Source organism: Corythoichthys intestinalis, chromosome 15 (assembly GCF_030265065.1).
Source record: "Corythoichthys intestinalis isolate RoL2023-P3 chromosome 15, ASM3026506v1, whole genome shotgun sequence".
Lineage (NCBI taxonomy): Eukaryota > Metazoa > Chordata > Actinopteri > Syngnathiformes > Syngnathidae > Corythoichthys > Corythoichthys intestinalis.
In genome coordinates, this window is record NC_080409.1 from 24,582,981 (window position 1) to 24,601,376 (window position 18,396).

General features: G+C 39.1%; 1 protein-coding gene across 2 annotated transcripts in view; it reads left to right on the plus strand.

Annotated features, from left to right (window-relative positions):
- Positions 1 to 18,396, plus strand: part of LOC130930984 (zinc finger MYM-type protein 4-like) — a 73,921-nt gene that overhangs the window by 25,805 nt on the left and 29,720 nt on the right. For both annotated transcript variants that reach the window (XM_057859389.1, XM_057859388.1), the window contains exons 12-26: positions 169 to 513; positions 607 to 757; positions 882 to 1,057; positions 1,218 to 1,383; positions 4,188 to 4,301; positions 4,644 to 4,687; positions 4,779 to 4,917; positions 5,317 to 5,379; positions 7,688 to 7,833; positions 8,351 to 8,927; positions 10,074 to 10,319; positions 11,027 to 11,275; positions 13,745 to 13,978; positions 14,681 to 14,914; positions 17,019 to 17,258. In XM_057859389.1, the coding sequence (XP_057715372.1) occupies positions 169 to 513; positions 607 to 757; positions 882 to 1,057; positions 1,218 to 1,383; positions 4,188 to 4,301; positions 4,644 to 4,687; positions 4,779 to 4,917; positions 5,317 to 5,379; positions 7,688 to 7,833; positions 8,351 to 8,927; positions 10,074 to 10,319; positions 11,027 to 11,275; positions 13,745 to 13,978; positions 14,681 to 14,914; positions 17,019 to 17,258 (3,124 nt within the window). The remainder of the gene's footprint in view (positions 1 to 168; positions 514 to 606; positions 758 to 881; positions 1,058 to 1,217; positions 1,384 to 4,187; positions 4,302 to 4,643; positions 4,688 to 4,778; positions 4,918 to 5,316; positions 5,380 to 7,687; positions 7,834 to 8,350; positions 8,928 to 10,073; positions 10,320 to 11,026; positions 11,276 to 13,744; positions 13,979 to 14,680; positions 14,915 to 17,018; positions 17,259 to 18,396) is intronic.

Below are 18,396 nucleotides of genomic sequence, written 5' to 3' on the forward strand. Positions count from 1 at the left end.
AGCAAGCCACTCTGTGATAAGTGTAAAATAAGTCAACCTTTCATAAAACTGGCATAGTTGCAATGAATACAATCATATTTTAGTTTTCGTCCTAAACCAAGGACTCGCAAACATGAGATTGAGGATTGCAAATCAATTTATTTATATATACTATATATTTTTTAACAGAAAACTGGACATACTGGGTCAGATCTAATGAACGGAAAATCTTCTCCAAGGGATGCCCCACGAATTGGGCCCACTTCCAGAGCCAGCTCAGTCCCTCCTTTTCCTCAGGATTACCCATCTTCAGCCCCCTGTCCCAGCCACCATGGCAGTAACAGCTCAGTACCCCCGCTGGTTCCTCCATCAGTTGGCTTGACCTCAACTTCTGCACCTGGGCAAGATCATCCCAGAACACCCTCTTCTCAGCCAATAAAAACAGGCGAGGGTAGACTAGCTGACAGCCCAAAAGTGAGCTGTCATCAGTGTACCAAGCAGATCCTTACCAAGCCGCTGCTTTTTGGCCACCAAGTAAGACAAGTGCTCTTCCCTCAATAGCTTTTTCAACTTAAAAAAAAAAAAAAGAAATGATAATAATAATTGTTCCATTTTTTTCCCTTACAGGATCAGATAGCTCTGTTCTGCTCTATGGCATGCTGTGATCTGTATAAAACACATAACAACATCCTGGCAATGTGTGAGGTTTGTAAGAGGGACAAGATGCCGTTTGACACAATCCACTACAATGGGAAAGACATTTTCTTCTGCAGTAAACGTGAGTCAGCATTTGAGAAATCAATCATCATGTTACAATACATGTTTTCCATGCCAATGGGTTTGGGCTTTATCCTGCTTGTGACCTTAAATGACTGTTGAATTTCATTAATTGTTTGTTTCAGAATGTAAACAAAGCTTCAAATTGGCTCTAACATCTCGTCCCAACCAATTACCCTGCCGTCCCTGCAGCTATTGCTTTAGCATTAGTCAAAAGATGTTGCATAGTCACTATGGAGGCAAGCTGGAAGAGTTCTGCAAGCCTCTCTGCATGTCCCAGTACACTGTACTCTACTATGGGGTAAGGAGGAGAGGTCTGCATTTATCATGAAGCAATTTTCGCCAAATCAGCCCTTGCATCAATCAAGGAAATAAACAACACAAGTTCCATTAATTGTTGTATTAATCGAACATCAACCAATTCTGTGATCAGTCTGACCTTATTATTCTCTGATGTACAGATGGGTCGATGTGACAGTTGTAGGAAGCAGGGCTACTTAAATGAGAAGCTGCAGTACATGGGTTCAGTGCGGAACTTTTGCAACTTGACCTGCTTGCTCGGGTACTGCTCCCTGAATTTTGAACCGAGCCACCACAGTAATTGTACTGGCGCAGAACCACCTCATGGTAAGAATTTTTAAGTTGTGATGTCAGAATTGCCATTTGAGATTAGACTGTAGATCAGGGATCTCCAAACGAGTTCACATAAGGCCGCAGTGGGTGCAGGATTTCCTTCCAACAAAACAAGATCACATCTTTTCACCACTAGTGCACTAGTGCACTTGCAAGTGCAATCAGTTGATTGCAGTCAGTTGCTGCTTGTTTGAGGTGGAATCTCATTGGTTAAACTGTCTGTGCTTGATTGGTAGGAACAAAAACCAGGACCTACAGTGGCCCTTGACGACTTGGTTTGGAGAGTCCTGCTGTAGACATTGTAGTGTTGAAAAAGCATTTTGTTTAGGCCAGGGGTGTCCAAACTTTTGGCAAAGGGGGCCAGATTTGGTTTGGTAAAAATGTGGAGGGCCGACCTTGTTTGACGTCATTTACGTAGAACAATATATTTAAGCAAATTTTAGCAAGCCATTCTGTATGTCACATTTGCTTTATTATTTTTTTCATTCACAATGTCAACAATTTTAACAATCTCGCAACTAGCCTTTGTGGCGTTCTCTTACAACTCTTGTGCACTTGCGAGATAGTGCTGATGAGAAATTAAACTAACTTCAAGTTGCTTCAATGTCTCACTGAGTATCTTCCCTGTAATCTTGTTGTACATGTCAGCGTGTCTTGTTTGGTAATATTGCCTCACATCGAACGCTTTAAAAACAGCGACGGTCTCTTTGCAAATGAGGCAGTCGTTGTGTATTTTAGTGAAGAAATGGTCCAATTTCCACCTATCCTTTCTATCCGTCGGCCGTCACAGTCAACTTTTTTTTTTGTTGATTGTCGCCATTTTAGAAAATTGTGAAGTAAAGGGTCACACAGGGTAATGTTGCTCAGAGTGCTTCTGCATTTTAGTGGGTAAATGAGGAGCAGCATTTAGTGTGGAAGCTACTTCATATGCTGGTAGCAGTACTGCTGACTAATTTATTAAGACTGTGTCCGGGCCAGACGTTATTGATTTTATGACAGAGGCTGGGGGCCAGATGAAATTTGACCACGGGCCGCATTTGGCCCCTGGGCCGGACTTTGGACATGTCTGGTTTAGGCATATGTAGAGTATATGCAGTAGGATATGGCGCCGCCTATACTTAAAACTCTGTATTACAACAAAGAGCTTCTCTTTTTGCTTGTGTTTTATTGATTATTTTCATTTACACTGAAATAACTATAATTTTCTGCTACAGAATGGCTAACTATTATATTAGCATGTTACAAACGGGGGACAAGGGGTCGCACTCTGCCCATACCAAGGCGAAATGCATAATTTCAGCTATAACATTTTTGGAGTTTAACCCCATTTAACACCTAACCGTCTTTTGTCCAAATTTACATGCCTTTGATGTTGCCTTTATATTTCAAAGGAAAAAAATGTTCACAATGGTCAGGTTGGGTCCCTTTTTTCAGGACACCATAACCTGAATGTCCAAACTGTTGTTTTCTTCACTGAGCAATTATAATAGACATTTAGGACCCAGAAAGACAAAAAAAAAATCCCAAAATCTTTTGTCAAAATTTGTAATATTGATGTCTCTTTGACAACTAAACATGCTTGACCAACCATTTTGAAGCTTGATAATATTTATTCAACTTGTTAGAATAAACATTCAACAGAAAAAAAATAAGACTGAATAGTTTTATGGTCAAAACAGGTTATATAGAATGCAAAATAGTTAATATATACTGTATATATAACACAAAAATGGTTTGGAGGATATCTCTTTGTTAGGTAGGTTAGGTATTGTACCCATCAGCTTATCAAAAGTATATACATGCAATCAAATTTGAAAAGATTTATAGTGAAGAAAAAAAAATTCAAGTATAACATTGAAAAAAGTCTTTTCAAAAATATTGACAATAGGCTAGTTCAGTTAAATTTTTTCAGGCGTGCCACTCAGTTTCCTCTAGAACAAGACCCAGGGCTACGTCACACACTACGTACCACACCCCACTCTTCCACCATTTGCACGCTGCTGTCACTTCTCACTCGCCGAGACGGCAACTCATCCGAAGAAACCAACGACAAATCCGACTCATCCTCTTCCTTGAGTTGATGAAATAATGCATTAGCTTGCTAAATTTAGTTTTCGATTCATTCCGCACGTTTCAAAGTCGCTCGCTCAATCCAACTAGCTGTCGCGCCCTACCTTGCCTCCTTTCTCCTTAGGTGGCGCCTCGCTTGGCAATTTATTAAAAATGTTCACATTACATCCGTCCTTCTTGACCTCACAATGGCTCCTGGGATATGGAGTCTATTGTGGTGCTTTTGGTTTTGAAAAGGGATGTGAAATGATGGAAATATGGACATAAAAACTTGGTCCATGTAGCGTTTTAATGCTTATTTATGAGGGCACTAAAAAAATACAAAACTCAAATGATATTATGTCCTGTTTTACTTTGGCGATTGACTTCAAGTAAAAACGGACGTGGACCTCAACTTCCGCACTTTCAAATGAGATCAACCGGCGGCACGTGGGTGATGTAATTATAGCCTGACGAGGCTTCAAAGATAATATGCGTAATTTTGTCGACGCCGACAGGTTAGGTGTTAAAGGGTTAATGAGGTGGGACAGCATACGAATTTCACCAGCCGATATAAAATATTAGTGATGAAATACTGAAAAGTACTGCAAGATGTGAGAAGAGCTTGATCATTATCGTATCAGAATTGCCTATTGGTTTTTCGTTGACCTGGTTTGTGTTGCAGAGATGTATTGTTTAGTGTGAGATGTTTGATTTAAATTGATTTTTTTCCTTCGCTCCTATTTCAGCTCCAGCCCAGCCTCAGCACTCCTCAAAAGCTAACCCTGTCATAGCCGATGTCGTGTCACTCGCAAATGGCTCGGCAACTCAGCCCAGTGTGCCATCGGATATTGCTCTCACTGGTTAGTTCAATTATTCACCCGTTGATACAGGCCACGGTGGCAGCTAGAAATGGGTGATTTCCAAATCAGTTATTTTTTTAATTGAGATTTTATTGGACAATTTGGTCATCCAGCCCTTATTGTCATCGAAAAATGTGTAGACAAAATGTTATTTTTCTTCCACCTCAATAAGTTTTACCTGCCGCAAACTATGCTGTTGTCGGGCATACTATTAAAATAGCATATTTACCTTCGGAAAGCAATCTGTTGTTTTGGTGTGTCACTTTCAGTATAAACTGTCCACACTGTCTTGTCTTAAAGGAAAAAAAATCACATTTAATCTTTTTTCCCACCCATTTATAGGAGGAGTTCCAAACTCTAGCCTTGATGGCAAGATTCTTGATCATGTATGTATTACATGTTCTGAAATAAGTACTATGTTAGAAGGAATATAGGGCAAACACTTTAAATCATTGTCTTTGTTGCTAAAATGCTCAGGCGAGTACTCAAACAGATGCCATGCGTGGGTCCCCAACCTCCCGACGTCAAATGAAGAATAAGTCCGTTCTTTGCCGGCCATTCACAATGGATCAAGAGAGCCTATGTCTGCTCCTCGAACCATCTAAAGATTCTTCAGGTAATTACAACACCATTTGGTATATATTGGTATGGTATATATTTTTTTTATTTTACAAATTTCGTTGCAAAGCTGTGCTGTATGAAACATGAAAACTGGTAACAATGTGATACATGTTTATGAAGATTCAACATTGGTCTTTCAGTAATGTTTTGTATTGAACGTTCTTCTGGCGTTATTCATGACTTTTCAAAAGTTACAATGTACAACATTTGATGTCCACGTACATGTACACCAAGATCTCAGGGAGTTAAATGAGATAAGGCAACCCATGCGCATTGAACAATATGTTTACTTGGGTTACTGTAGCAAGGCAGTCGTGTGTTGTGGTAGCAGGTTTACAATTTGCAAATACTAGCTGTAGGAACAAGCTAATCACAGCTCCCTCTTTCCAAGCAGATGATTTTAGGTCATATGACTGTGAAAAAGCTGTTAAAAAGATGAAGACAGTCCAAGAAACAGGTGAGTGTTTTACACGTATGTTGCCCAGCTCTTATTTTGTGATTGACTAGATAATTAAACGAGGTGCTTCATTTTAGAGAACTGATCATTAAAACTATTGTCATTGCAAACACCAGCCATTATGGAATCATAAAGCTGCTATTTTCGATATTCCTCCTTGCGAGAAAACTGAAGACTTCTTTCCATTTGCATCTGTAAATGCAACACTACTAGCAAAATTATTCATACTCTGTACTTAAGTAGAAATATACACAATACTTGTGGGAAGTATGAGTATAATTAGTTATCGATGTATTTTAAGGTTAAAAAGTAGTCTCTGTAATGTACTAAATTACACAAGTGGAAAGTGAAACTGGATTGTTACTGTCAGTTCTATACATATCCGTTTTGACAGTCAATAAAAATAATGCAGACAAAATAGTTTTCCTCCAATATACAGTGACTTAAGCTTTTGTGCAATCAAAACATGCTACCATAGCTTTAAAATTGTAATGTTCTAAACTGACAATAAAAGCTAATTTAATGAAGCAATTAAATAGAATGTTCTGTTTTTCATCTCAGAAATATTTTTTAATGTCAGAAACAATTTCTTAACCAAGGCAATTGAATCTGCTGTGTCACTTCTGTGTGCACCCAGGCTCACGTTCTCCCCTGTTGCTGACGTATGGACCATTTTTCATTTGTTTTTAAAAATTGGGAGTAAAAGTAAAATATATATAAATGTGTTTATATAATGTAAAAATAATGTACAAACAGCAGGAAAAAAAATCTACTTGACTACAGTAACAAAATGCTCTTTTCGTCATCGATGGCAATAACGAAATATTTCATTGAACAATTTTTTATTCATGACGATGGCGTGACGATGACGAGCTCAAACCGTATCTTGGAAGAATTAAACATAAGACGAGAACGAGATGAAAATTCGCCATAGTTTCCGTCATAAACTCGCAATATGTAACATTTTTTTAATCGCATGTGTAGTTAGAATGCGTCGTAGCAATGTTTAGGTTGATACATTTGGTATTCTTGGATAATTTTTGTGTGACCTTTGTCAGCACATTCAACTATGGAAAGAACAAAGTACAATGGTACCTCTACATACGAAGTTAATTCGTTTCAGGACCTTGGTTGCAAGTCGAAATGGTCAAATGTCGAGCAGGATTTTCCCATAGGAATACATTATAATTCTATTAATTCGTTCCGCAGCCCAAAAACCTACACTAAATCCTTAATAAATACTGCTTTTACTATTGAAAATGGCAATTACAAAGAGCAAAACAAATAAATTATGAATAAAAATCAGAATAACAATAATATAATGATAGCAATAATGATAGTAATATCTGCAATAATGTAATGAAATTGGTTCTAATGTGGCGGCCTTTTTTTGCTGTACCTGAACGCACCGTGGGGCTGAGACTGTGAGCAAGAGAGCGCTATTTTACTTTCTGTTTCGATCTTGGCGTCAACAGCAGCAGACACTAGGCGAGTTGATGGAATAAATGATTAGAAACCTGACGAAGCTGGCGATTTCTTTGGCGATGTTACCACAATAACAATTGTCACCTTAACTTGTAAAGACTGGCAAACAGAGGAGGACCGTCGGCCGAGATAGACATTCTACGGCCCTATTGTCAGCCCTCATATTTTGCCATCATTCACATCTTCATTTCAATAGTTAGCCTCACCTTTTTTTTCCTCCGCCTGCACTAACGTTTTTGGATCCAGTGTTGATTTCTCTCACAAGAAAATCATCCGTGCATCAGTCTTCGGGCAAAACAAAGAATCTACGGCGCTGTCAAAAATCGTCGTATTTCGAGCATGTCGTCGGATGTACAAAGAAATGGCGTGTCAAATTTTACGTCGGATGTCAAAAAGATCGTGTGTCAAAGCTATCGTATGTCAAGGTACCACTGTATTTAATAAAAACATTTAATTCATTCAGATCTACAAAGTGTTACGTTGGTGTTCCCTTTATTTATTTATTTTTTTTGAGCAATGTATTTTTAGTAAACGTTGATTGAAACTAGACGAAATTTGTGTTTTCGATGACTGAAACTAGATGAAGACACATTTTGAAATGACTAAATATGACTAAGAAGTCTTTTCGTCCATAATACCAAGAAGAAAATTAAAAGGGCTGCCGAAAACAACACTGGTAACAAAATATAGTCGCTGCTAGTAGTGCAAAACTTTGAGATTAAGGCACACGTTACCTCTGCAAATGCACTGAAAAACATGAGATGTGTATCAATCTTCATTCCTTTTCAGTTAGTGATTTAATATTTTCTTATGTTGCTCCCAGCTCCTTCACCACCACCAGCAAGCTGCTCAAAAGAGGGGGACAAAGTGAAGGTGGTAATGGTGCCAGTTCCTGTGCCAGTCTTTGTCCCAGTGCCTATGAACATGTACTCCCAGCACACACCAGTTCCAATGGCTTTGCCTATAACTGTACGTTTCATTATGTAACAATTTTAAACATTTTAAGTGGTTTGAAGTAGTGATGCACCAAAATGAAAAATCTTGGCCGAAACAAAAAATTAAGACTGTAACAAATTATTATTCAAAATATTTTGTATGTTTTGAATTTATGTAATATTCATAAACACAATTTGGTCAATTATTATTCAGATTTAGTTTTGTTGGAACATGAATTCTTAATGCTTTTAATTACAAAAATAAACTGTTCCACTCTAAGTGCGAATTTTCAAGCCAACACATCCTCATTCAGCGGACGTGTTGCCTCTCATAACCTCCAAGTGCAAGCTACGGAGCTATTTGCCTGCACCAATGCAACTTCCGCTTTCGGTAATGTTGTTTCAGTGGGAAAAAATGTTTCTAACTGAAACCAAAACCACATTTTGAATCATATTTCGGACGACGGTTTTCGGCCACCGAATTTTTGGTGGATCTCTATTTACAAATATTGTCTTCACATCAGTATATTTACTTAAGGATTTCTTTTCAGCTTCCAGTGCCCGTTGTTATACCACCACAACTTAAAGAAGTGGCTGATGTAGCCACGCAATCAGATCCTTGGACCGAAGGGACTAAAAACCTGAACAATGTTGAGGTCCCTGTACATCAGGAAGACACACCCCTAATTCCAATCCCTATTATCGTACCACCACAGAGAATAGATGTAGCGATCCAGTCAGATCCTTTGGTATTAGTGGCTGAAGAGCAAAATAATACGAAGGTGGAATCACGAATCAAAGATGTGAAAGATATCGCTGTCCAGTCAGATCCCATGGTTGCCGCAAAGGTTCCCTTGCCTGTCTTGCTGCCATGTAGTAAAAATGTAGTAGATGCAGCGGTCCAAACAGATTTAAGTTTGGAAAAGAAGAATGATTTAAATGACTCTAAACAATATGAAGTCACATCCGTAGTTCCTCGACCCATGTTTGTGCCACCGCTGCGTAAACGTGCAGTAGCTGCTGCTGATCAACCCGATGCTTTGGGTGAGGAGATGGCTGACCCTGTCCAATATGGTCTTTGGGAAGTGGAGCCTGAAACCAAGATGGCTTTTGATGACGCCAGCCCAGGTATTTCCTGAATGATTAATTTGATATGCATTACATTTGGGATCTGTACAGGATTTTGTTGGGAGAGTTTCAGAAGTGTCTTTTTTTGGGGTGTAGGGTGCGGGGGGTTCTTGAAACCTTTCAGGGATATCGGGCACAACGGTAGACATCTTTTTGAAAAATTAATCATTTTCTTAACTCATTCACTGCCAGCTCGGTTCACAGAGTATGTGTTGTAGTTGTTAGTAAAAGAGGGAAATTTATATTGAAAACGCCTGTTGACGGCAATAGACGTCCAATCCATTTCAACTGGGAGGGGCTTGCATCAGTCATTCAATCGCCAATGCCAATCAGCCAAAGAGCTACATTTAGCTACATATATGTGAGGTCACATGAGATGTTTGAATTTATCATCAGTCAATTTATTGCATATTATATAGTGTTTTTTATTAATTTGATTTAATAAATATTATTCATGGCTTTAAAAAAAAGAAAAAATGCTACACTAATATATACACTTTATTACTATTCAGTCCCCATCCCCCAAATCTGTCCTTTTCATTCATTTTGTTCAAAATTATCGATTTTTTTTTTTTTGTGTGCAAAATATGGGCAAGCCTCACTAATACTGCAATTGGATGTTAGATGGGGTCCAAAAATATTGTTCCACAGGCTGCAATTCAAGTTTGACAACCCAGTCCTATATGAATAATTGTGCTGCAATGATGAATCGATTAACTCGAGTAATTCGATTTGAAAAAAAGTTTCGAATTTAATTTTGCTGCTACGAGTCTTCGTTTAATTGAAGTACGAAAAGTTCGATACCAAAAAAAAAGTTTTTGCTGTGACGCTCACGCAGCCATAAATAGCCTCTCACTTAAAAAATGAGTTGCCACAGCACACTTCACACTGTGTACCAAGCTTCACGATGATTAACACATTTGTGCCTTTGATCATAGAGCTACCCGAAGGTGTCTGGTCAGATCATAGCTACAAACCTGTCATTGTTAACTTTAAGCACCTAAATGTCAGCTGCACTGACCAAGAAAAACAGTTTGGTCGCACTGCTTTTCAGGAGGGAGTGTGAGAGGCTGTACATGTATGAAGTACAAAAACCTATATTTTTTTAACTGAAAACTCCAATCCTTTCCTGATTTTATTTTACAGGCCATGGTAAAGCTACATCAGAAGTGGACAATCTAGCAATTCCTCAAGTCGAGGAAAGTCCAAATACTGCACAAACCAAAATTCTTCATCCGATAACATTAGCAAGGAAAAAAGAAACAAGTCATTATTCACGAAAACGCAAGCGGAAGACAAAATCCACAACAAGTGACCACCAAGATATCATCCCTGCCGAACAACACCCTCCCCCCTTGCAAATGAGTGATTTCGAGCATGTCTTTCCATTGGGTGAGTTATGAGTGAGTTCAATAGTTGTTGATGCTGATTGTCACTAAAGATCAACCGATATATCAGGTTGATATATGGACTTTTTCTTGTTGTCGTCACAGTTGATAACATTGGTAAGCCCAGTAGAGGTTTTTTTCCCAAATTGATAAACTCTGTTTTTGCTTCTAGCTCTAATAAACTCTTTAGGATAGACTTACAGGTGATTAAAAAAATTATATATTAGATTTTTTTTTTTTTATTAATGATGATTACAGTACTGTATTTTAATTTTTTTATTTAATTGTAAATAAATTTATAAATTAATACAATGTTAATTAAAGCTAAATAAATTAAATTAAAATGAATAAAAATATACTCTGATTATGGCCCCAAGTAACACTCTAAAGTAGGTGTTTTTTTCTCCCATAGTATTTAACTTGCATGCCATTGATGACGATGGACGTGCAATGCATTTCAACTGGGAGGACTGGCTGTGAATGCTCATATTTCAGTACTATTGACAGTGCTGGACAGCCAATCCATTTTGACAGGGAGGGGCGAATGAATACACGTTCATTTACTGCTCCTCGTCAAAATGGATTAAACATCTAGCGCCCTCAATGGCAGCCAATGAGTTAATTGAGTGCACTGTAAGAGTTGGAAAAAAAAAAGTCATAATTCGTGCATGAAAGGGTTAAGATAATGTTTTTCTATCGGTGTTTTTACAGGCCAGGATGAAAGTTCAACATCAGAAGTGGTCAATCCAACAATCACCCAAGTCGAAGACATTCCAGACGCAGCACAAAATGACATTCTTCCCGCGATAACTTTTGCAAGGAAAAAAATGCCTGGTCGTTCCTCCAGTACACGCAAGCCCAGGACTAAACCAACAACAAGTGACAACCTAGACACAAGTACTGCTGATCAACAACCGCCCTCCTCAGCAATGACTGATTTGATGCATGGCTTTCAAATAGGTGAGATATAAAGGACTTGATTCTCACTATACTGCAAAATTAAGTCACCACTGGTCTCAGGTTCTGACAGTTCAAAAATGTAGCAAAACATCTGATGACCACTCCTTAAATATATGCCTCGTAAGTTAAACAAAACTTGTTTATTGGAAAGTATTTGCATCTTACTGTATTTCGCTGAATGCATTTGCGGATGTTTTTGTTATATTACTTATTGGTTAGGGTTTCGGTGTTCTGCCAAAATGTCCTACATCAGCGAAACGTTTACATCAGGCGAATTTGACCCACAAAGTACTACCGTGCGCTTTCAACTTATTTTGTTTAGATGCATACAGGCAAAATTTACTAATAAATGCCTTAAAGAGCATATGACATGAGAAAAAAAGTCTTAAATGGCATTATTATGTGAATTAGAATCATATTTTGAGACGATTCGACTATATACAACAATTTAGCAAAGCACAGATGACGAGAAATTAGTCTTTTAATCTGCCGGATAGCCACGCCTACCATTATAGGGCTTTAGCGTCCCCAACAGGTGGATGACGTCAGCGGTAGACTGGGCTCATCGGTTTTACTATTCAGCCCATTGAGGGGGAATTATTCAGAACGAGGAAAACGCGACGAAGAGAGCGGCAAAATGTCATTGTTTCAGTCTCTCTACTCCAATATTTTTACAGGATATTCTTTTTATCCAAGTATTTTTCCCCAATAGCTTTATAAATGGCTTGAGAAGGACCAGTCAGCCAGTCGAGGGGGAACTATTCACAACGAGGAAAACGCGACGAAGAGAGCGGCAAAATGTCATTGTTTCTGTCTCTTTACTTCAATATTTTTACAGGATATTCTTTTTATCCAAGTATTTTCCCCAATTGCTAAATAAATAGCATGGTCATGACAAATAACAGTCTTGTGCTGAATGGAATATGAAATAATAAAAATACATTTATTCAAGACGACATGGCAAAATTACTCCATAATGGTCAAAACTGTCGACTTCACCTTTACTGTCGCACCTCCCGAACGATATTTTATGACACCTAAATCGGACATATGTCATTTCCCTTCCCCGGCTTCGGAGAATGTAAACAAACCAGAAGGCGTGACAGCTAGCCGACATGCTAACCCGAACCGAGTGATGTTTCAAAGTCTTCGAAGCGGAAAATCACACATAACTATCCTGGATTATTTGACATGACGACCCGGTTGTCGATTGTCATCGCGGACCGGCAAACCGCCAGGCGGAGAGCAATTTACAGTTCGTTCCCCGGAGGAGGGTGGCTGGAGTTGTTGTGCAGCTAACGTGCTGCTGCTAATGAGCATTAGGAGAGCTTTTTACATGCCTATCAATGATCAAACGTAAGTAGTCCTTCATTTAAAGAAAGTTTGTAGTGTTTACTTTGTAATCGCTGTATTCGTATTTGACATAATACAAAACAAGATGTTTACTCACTTCCTCGTAAGTCCAATGGTCCCACAGTAAATATCCACGGTGAATGGGAACCTTTTGAAACTCCAAAAAGGCGCATACACCTCTCCCTCATACAGAATGATTTTTCTGCAGCCGTTTGGCTGGCGTGATGCGAAAAATAAACGTATTAATCCGCAAAATCAGCTGAATCCTTCTTCCTCATACACAACAGTACACTGTAGCGTGAAGAGGACGTCTTCTACCGTACACGTCACAGCGCCCTCCTCCTCAATGCAAGACCGAAGCCGGAAGTCACTCATTTTCATGGCGCGGGATTCAAAAAACTAAATAAAAATAGCGATCGCTTCCACACACATCCAAGCGGCCCATATCATTCAGGGGCATAAAATACCGCGTGTATTATGAAATAAACATGCTTTTTCGTGTCACAGGCACTTTAAGAAAATACGCTATGTGACTAATGTGGTCTATAAATGGTAAATGGTGTTATACTTGTATAGCGCTTTTCCACCTTTCAAGGCGCTCAAAGCACTTTACACTACATCGCCAACTACCTACTGGTGACACAGCACCAGGAGCAATGTGGGGTTCAGTGTCTTGCTCAAGGATACTTAGGCGAGTTCATCAGGGCAGAGAATTGAACCCACAACCTCTGGGTTGGGGGACAACTACTCTACGCCATCCCCCAATAGATCAACACTGCTTTTAAGCTACCACAAGAAAACACAACGGTTAAAAGCATGAGAGGGAAATTCATGCAAAAAGTGTTTTTGAGACAATGAAAAGGAAATGAATGAAAATAAAAAACTCAATAAAAACAAAAATAGTGACTACTCGCCGCTTTTAACTGATGTGCGCATGCGTGTAGATCCTTGCTCACTGAGCATTGTGTAGGACGTCTCACCGTGTAGAAAGAATTGCAGAATGCCGGTAGAGTTGTTTTCTAATATTGATCAACTTTAGTTTTACCTCTAGCTCTCATGAGCGCTTTAATATGAGATCTCACTTCTGGAATATATTTTTTCAATGGTATTTTACAGGCTTGGGTGAAAATAAAACAACAGAAGTGGTCAATCCACCGATCAGCCAGATTGAGGAGGGTCTAAACACACCACAAAAGGAAATTATTCCTCCAATTACTTTGTCAAGGAAAAAGGTGGCAAGTAGACGTAAACCCAGGCTGAAGGCTCAACCAACAAGTGACAACCAAGACGACATCACTGCTCAAGAACAATTTTCTCCAGTGACTGATTTGATGCATGACTTTCCACTGGGTGAGATAGAAATGAGTTGATTTTCAATATATTGCAAAAAAGTCACCATTGGTGTCAGGTTTTGACGGTTCAAAAATGTACCAAAACTGTTGACCACTCCATAAATACTATATGCTTTGTGAGTTAATTTTTTTTTACTTTTAATGTTTTGTTTTTGTTATATTACTTATTAGTAGGCCCGGTAAGTTGTTTTCTAATTTGATTAACTTAAGCTCTAGTTTTACCCAAGGGTGAAAGTGGCTAGAATGTCTTGCCGGAACTCGAAGGTCGTCATGGAGCCAGATTTTTTTTTTTTTTTTTTTTTTTTTTTTTTTTGAGAGGCGGGTGAAACCTCATAATATCACTGAAATGCAGCGAAAACTGCTTTTGGCACAGTTATACCTATTGTATACTGTATACCTGGGTTTACACATGCATTAGGCTACTGCATTACACATACTACCACAAGGCAAACATGAAAAACAAATTTTCAAAATTATATTTTCCAATGATTTGCAAAATAACAGTTAACAAAAACAGCAGTAACCCCAACCTCTTTTCGGGATCAAAGCACCGTTCCTCCCCGTTCCGGCGCCGAATCTCTTAGTGGAACGGTGTTCCGGACCGTTCAAGCCCACCTTCACCCCTGGTTTTACATCTTCTCTCATGAGCTCTTTAAGATGGCACTTCTGGAAAATATCTTTTCCCAATGATATTTTACAGGCTCGGGTGAAAGTACAAAAACAGAAGTGGTCAATCCACCAATCAACCAGATTGAGGAGAGTCCAAACGCAGCACAAAAAGAAATTATTCCTCCAATTACTTTGTCAAGGAAAAAGGTGGCAAGTAGACGTAAACCCAGGCTGAAGGCTCAACCAACAAGTGACAACCAAGACGACATCACTGCTCAAGAACAATTTTCTCCAATGACTGATTTGATGCATGACTTTCCACTGGGTGAGATAGAAATGAGTTAATTTTCACTATATTGCAAAAAAGTCACCATTGGTTTCAGGTTTTGACGGTTCAAAAATGTACCAAAACTTGACCACTCCATAAATACACTCACCAGCCACTTTATTAGGTACACCTGTCCAACTAATCAGCCAATCACATGGCGGCAACTCAGTGCATTTAGGCATGTAGACATGGTTTAAGACACAGGTGTCAAACCGGTCCTCAAAGGGCCGCAGTGGGTGCTGGATTTCATTCCAACCAAACAAGATGAATACCTTTTCACCAATCTGGTGTTTTACAAGCGTAATCAGTTGTTTGCTTTCAGGTGCTGCTTATTTTAGCAGAAACCTCATTGGTTGAACTGTCTGTGCTGGATCTGTTAGAACAAAGACCAGGACCCATTGCGGCCCTTTGTGGAATCGGTTTGACACCAATGGTTTAAGACAATCTCCTGCAGTTCAAACCGAGCATCAGTATGGGGAAGAAAGGTGATTTGAGTGACTTTGAACGTGGCATGGTTGTTGGTGCCAGAAGGGCTGGTCTGAGTATTTCAGAAAGTGCTGATCTCCTGGGATTTTCACGCACAACCATCTCTAGGGTTTACAGAGAATGGTCCGAAAAAGAAAAAATATCTAGTGAGCGGCAGTTCTGTGGGCGGAAATGCCTTGTTGATGTCAGAGGTCAGAGGAGAATGGCCAGACTGGTTTGAGCTGATAGAAAGGCAACTGTGACTCAAATAACCACCCGTTACAACCAAGGTAGGCAGAAGAGCATCTCTGAACGCACAGTATGTCGAACTTTGAGGCAGATGGGCTACAGCAGCTGAAGACCACGCCGGGTGCCACTCCTTTCAGCTAAGAACAGGAAACTGAGGCTACAATTTGCACAAGCTCATCGAAATTGGACAAAAGAAAAACGTTGTCTGGTCTGATGAGTCTCGATTTCTGCTGCGACATTCGGATGGTAGGGTCAGAATTTGGCGTCAACAACATGAAACCATGGATCCATCCTGCCTAGTATCAACGGTTCAGGCTGGTGGTGGTGGTCTAAGGGTGTGGGGAATATTTTCTTGGCACTGTTTGGGCCCCTTGGTACCAATTGAGCATCGTTGGAACGCCACAGCCTACCTGAGTATTGTTGCTGACCATGTACATCCCTTTATGACCACAATGTACCCAACTTCTGATAGGTACTTTCAGCAGGATAATGCGCCATGTCATAAAGCTGGAATCATCTCAGACTGGTTTCTTGAACATGACAATGAGTTCACTGTACTCAAATGGCCTCCACAGTCACAAGATCTCAATCCAAAGGAGCATCTTTGGGATGTGGTGGAACGGGAGATTCGCATCATGGATGTGCAGCCGACAAATCTGCACCAACTGTGTGATGCCATCATGTCAATATGGACCAAACTCTTCCAGCACCTTGTTGAATCTATGCCACGAAGAATTGAGGCAGTTCTGAAGGCAAAAGGGGTCCAACTCGTTACTAGCATAGTGTACCGAATAAAGTGGCTGGTGAGTGTATATGCATTGTGACTTAATTTTTTTTTTACTTTTAATGTTTTGTTTTTGTTATATTACTTATTAGTAGGCCCGGTAAGTTGTTTTCTAATATTGATTAACTTTAGCTTGTTTTACCCAAGGGTGAAAGTGGCTAGAATGTCTTGCCGGAACTCAAAGGTCGTCATGGAGCCAGATTTGTATTTTTTTGGGGAGGCGGGTGAAACCTCATAATACCACTGAAATGCAGAGAAAACTGCTTTTGGCACAGTTATACCTATTGTATACCTGGTTTTACACATGCATTAGGCTACTGCATTACACATACTACCACAAGGCAAACATGAGAAACTAATAAATTTTCAAAATTGTATTTTTTTTTCAATGATTTGCAAAATAACAGTTAACAAAAACAGCAGTAACCCCAACCTCTTTTCGGGATCAAAGCACCGTTCCTCCCCGTTCCGGCGCCGAATCTCTTAGCGTAACGGCGTTCCGGACTGTTCAATCCCACCTTCACCCCTGGTTTTACATCTTCTCTCATGAGCTCTTTAAGATGGCACTTCTGGAAAATATCTTTTCCCAATGATATTTTACAGGCTCGGGTGAAAGTACAAAAACAGAAGTGGTCAATCCACCAATCAACCAGATTGAGGAGAGTCCAAACGCAGCACAAAAAGAAATTATTCCTCCAATTACTTTATTAAGGAAAAAAGTCGGAGGTAAACGTAGACGCAAGCTAAAGGCTCAACCAACAAGTGACAAACAAGACGACATCACTGCTAAAGAACAGTCTCCCTTCTCTCCAATGATTGATTTGAAGCATGACTTTCCACTAGGTAAGATATAAACGAGTTGGTTCTCACTACACTGTAAAAAAACAACCAATATAATTTACTCAATAAAATTGTGGTAACAATTTACCCTCAGTTTGATAGTGTAAAGTTTAGCCAATTTTACTAAGTAAATATTACCTAAATGTCTCAACGATAATATACTCAAATAATTTGGAGAAGGTTTACTTAACCTTTTGAAACCGATAATATCACTTAATACCTGTTAAAATTGAGTATTATTTACTCATGATTGTCGTGTATTTGTATATTTTACCGATTTAATTAAAAAAACTTTTTTTTTAATAAATACTAATTAAAATATCAACTTAATTACTAGTGTAGATAAGGTTTGTTTTACCCTAAAGTCATAGCACACGAGAAACATTTGATTGTCAACTGTTTTTTTATTGACAATTTGTTCATTAAATTTAACAAATTGACATTTATTACTCATAGTATGAGTTCAAGTACAGTATTAACTGATGAGTGAAGAACACAAGGACATCAGTCCAAAATAAGTAAAATGACAACAACATGAGTTCAAGAAGTTTTAACTAAACAGTGAACAACACCAGTACATCACGCATCTTTCAGTTTGGGATGAATTGCAAACATGCTGTACCATAGATGTTTGAACCTCACAATAGTGCTATGATGTAGCATGTTAAACATGTTAGAGCAAGTGTCCCAGCTACAGTCCTAGAGGGCACCTATCCAGTCTGTTTTTCACGTCTCTCTCTTCCAACACACCTGAATCAAGTAATTAGGATCATTATCAGGCTATTGGAATGCTTCCTGATGAGTTGTTCCTTAATACATATTGACCAATCCGAGTTGTGGTGGACTGTCATTCAATGTAAACAGTAACGTTAGCTGCTGCTGGCTATGCGCAGCAGGCGGCACACACAAGCAAAGGCAAACGGGGTACTTCCAGTCGGGGATTGGTGGGGGGGGTGCCACTCAGTTATACTGAAGGGCGAAACATTTCACAATATTGTATGCTGTAACTGAAAAGGTAATTATAAGTTTAATGGTTCAAAATAAGCAATCTTATTTCCGACAACTCATGTTGCTATGCTCCGAAGAGCATTGTTAGCTATTAGGAATGGCTGTCGCAAGTCAGGAATAAAATATTTTTACT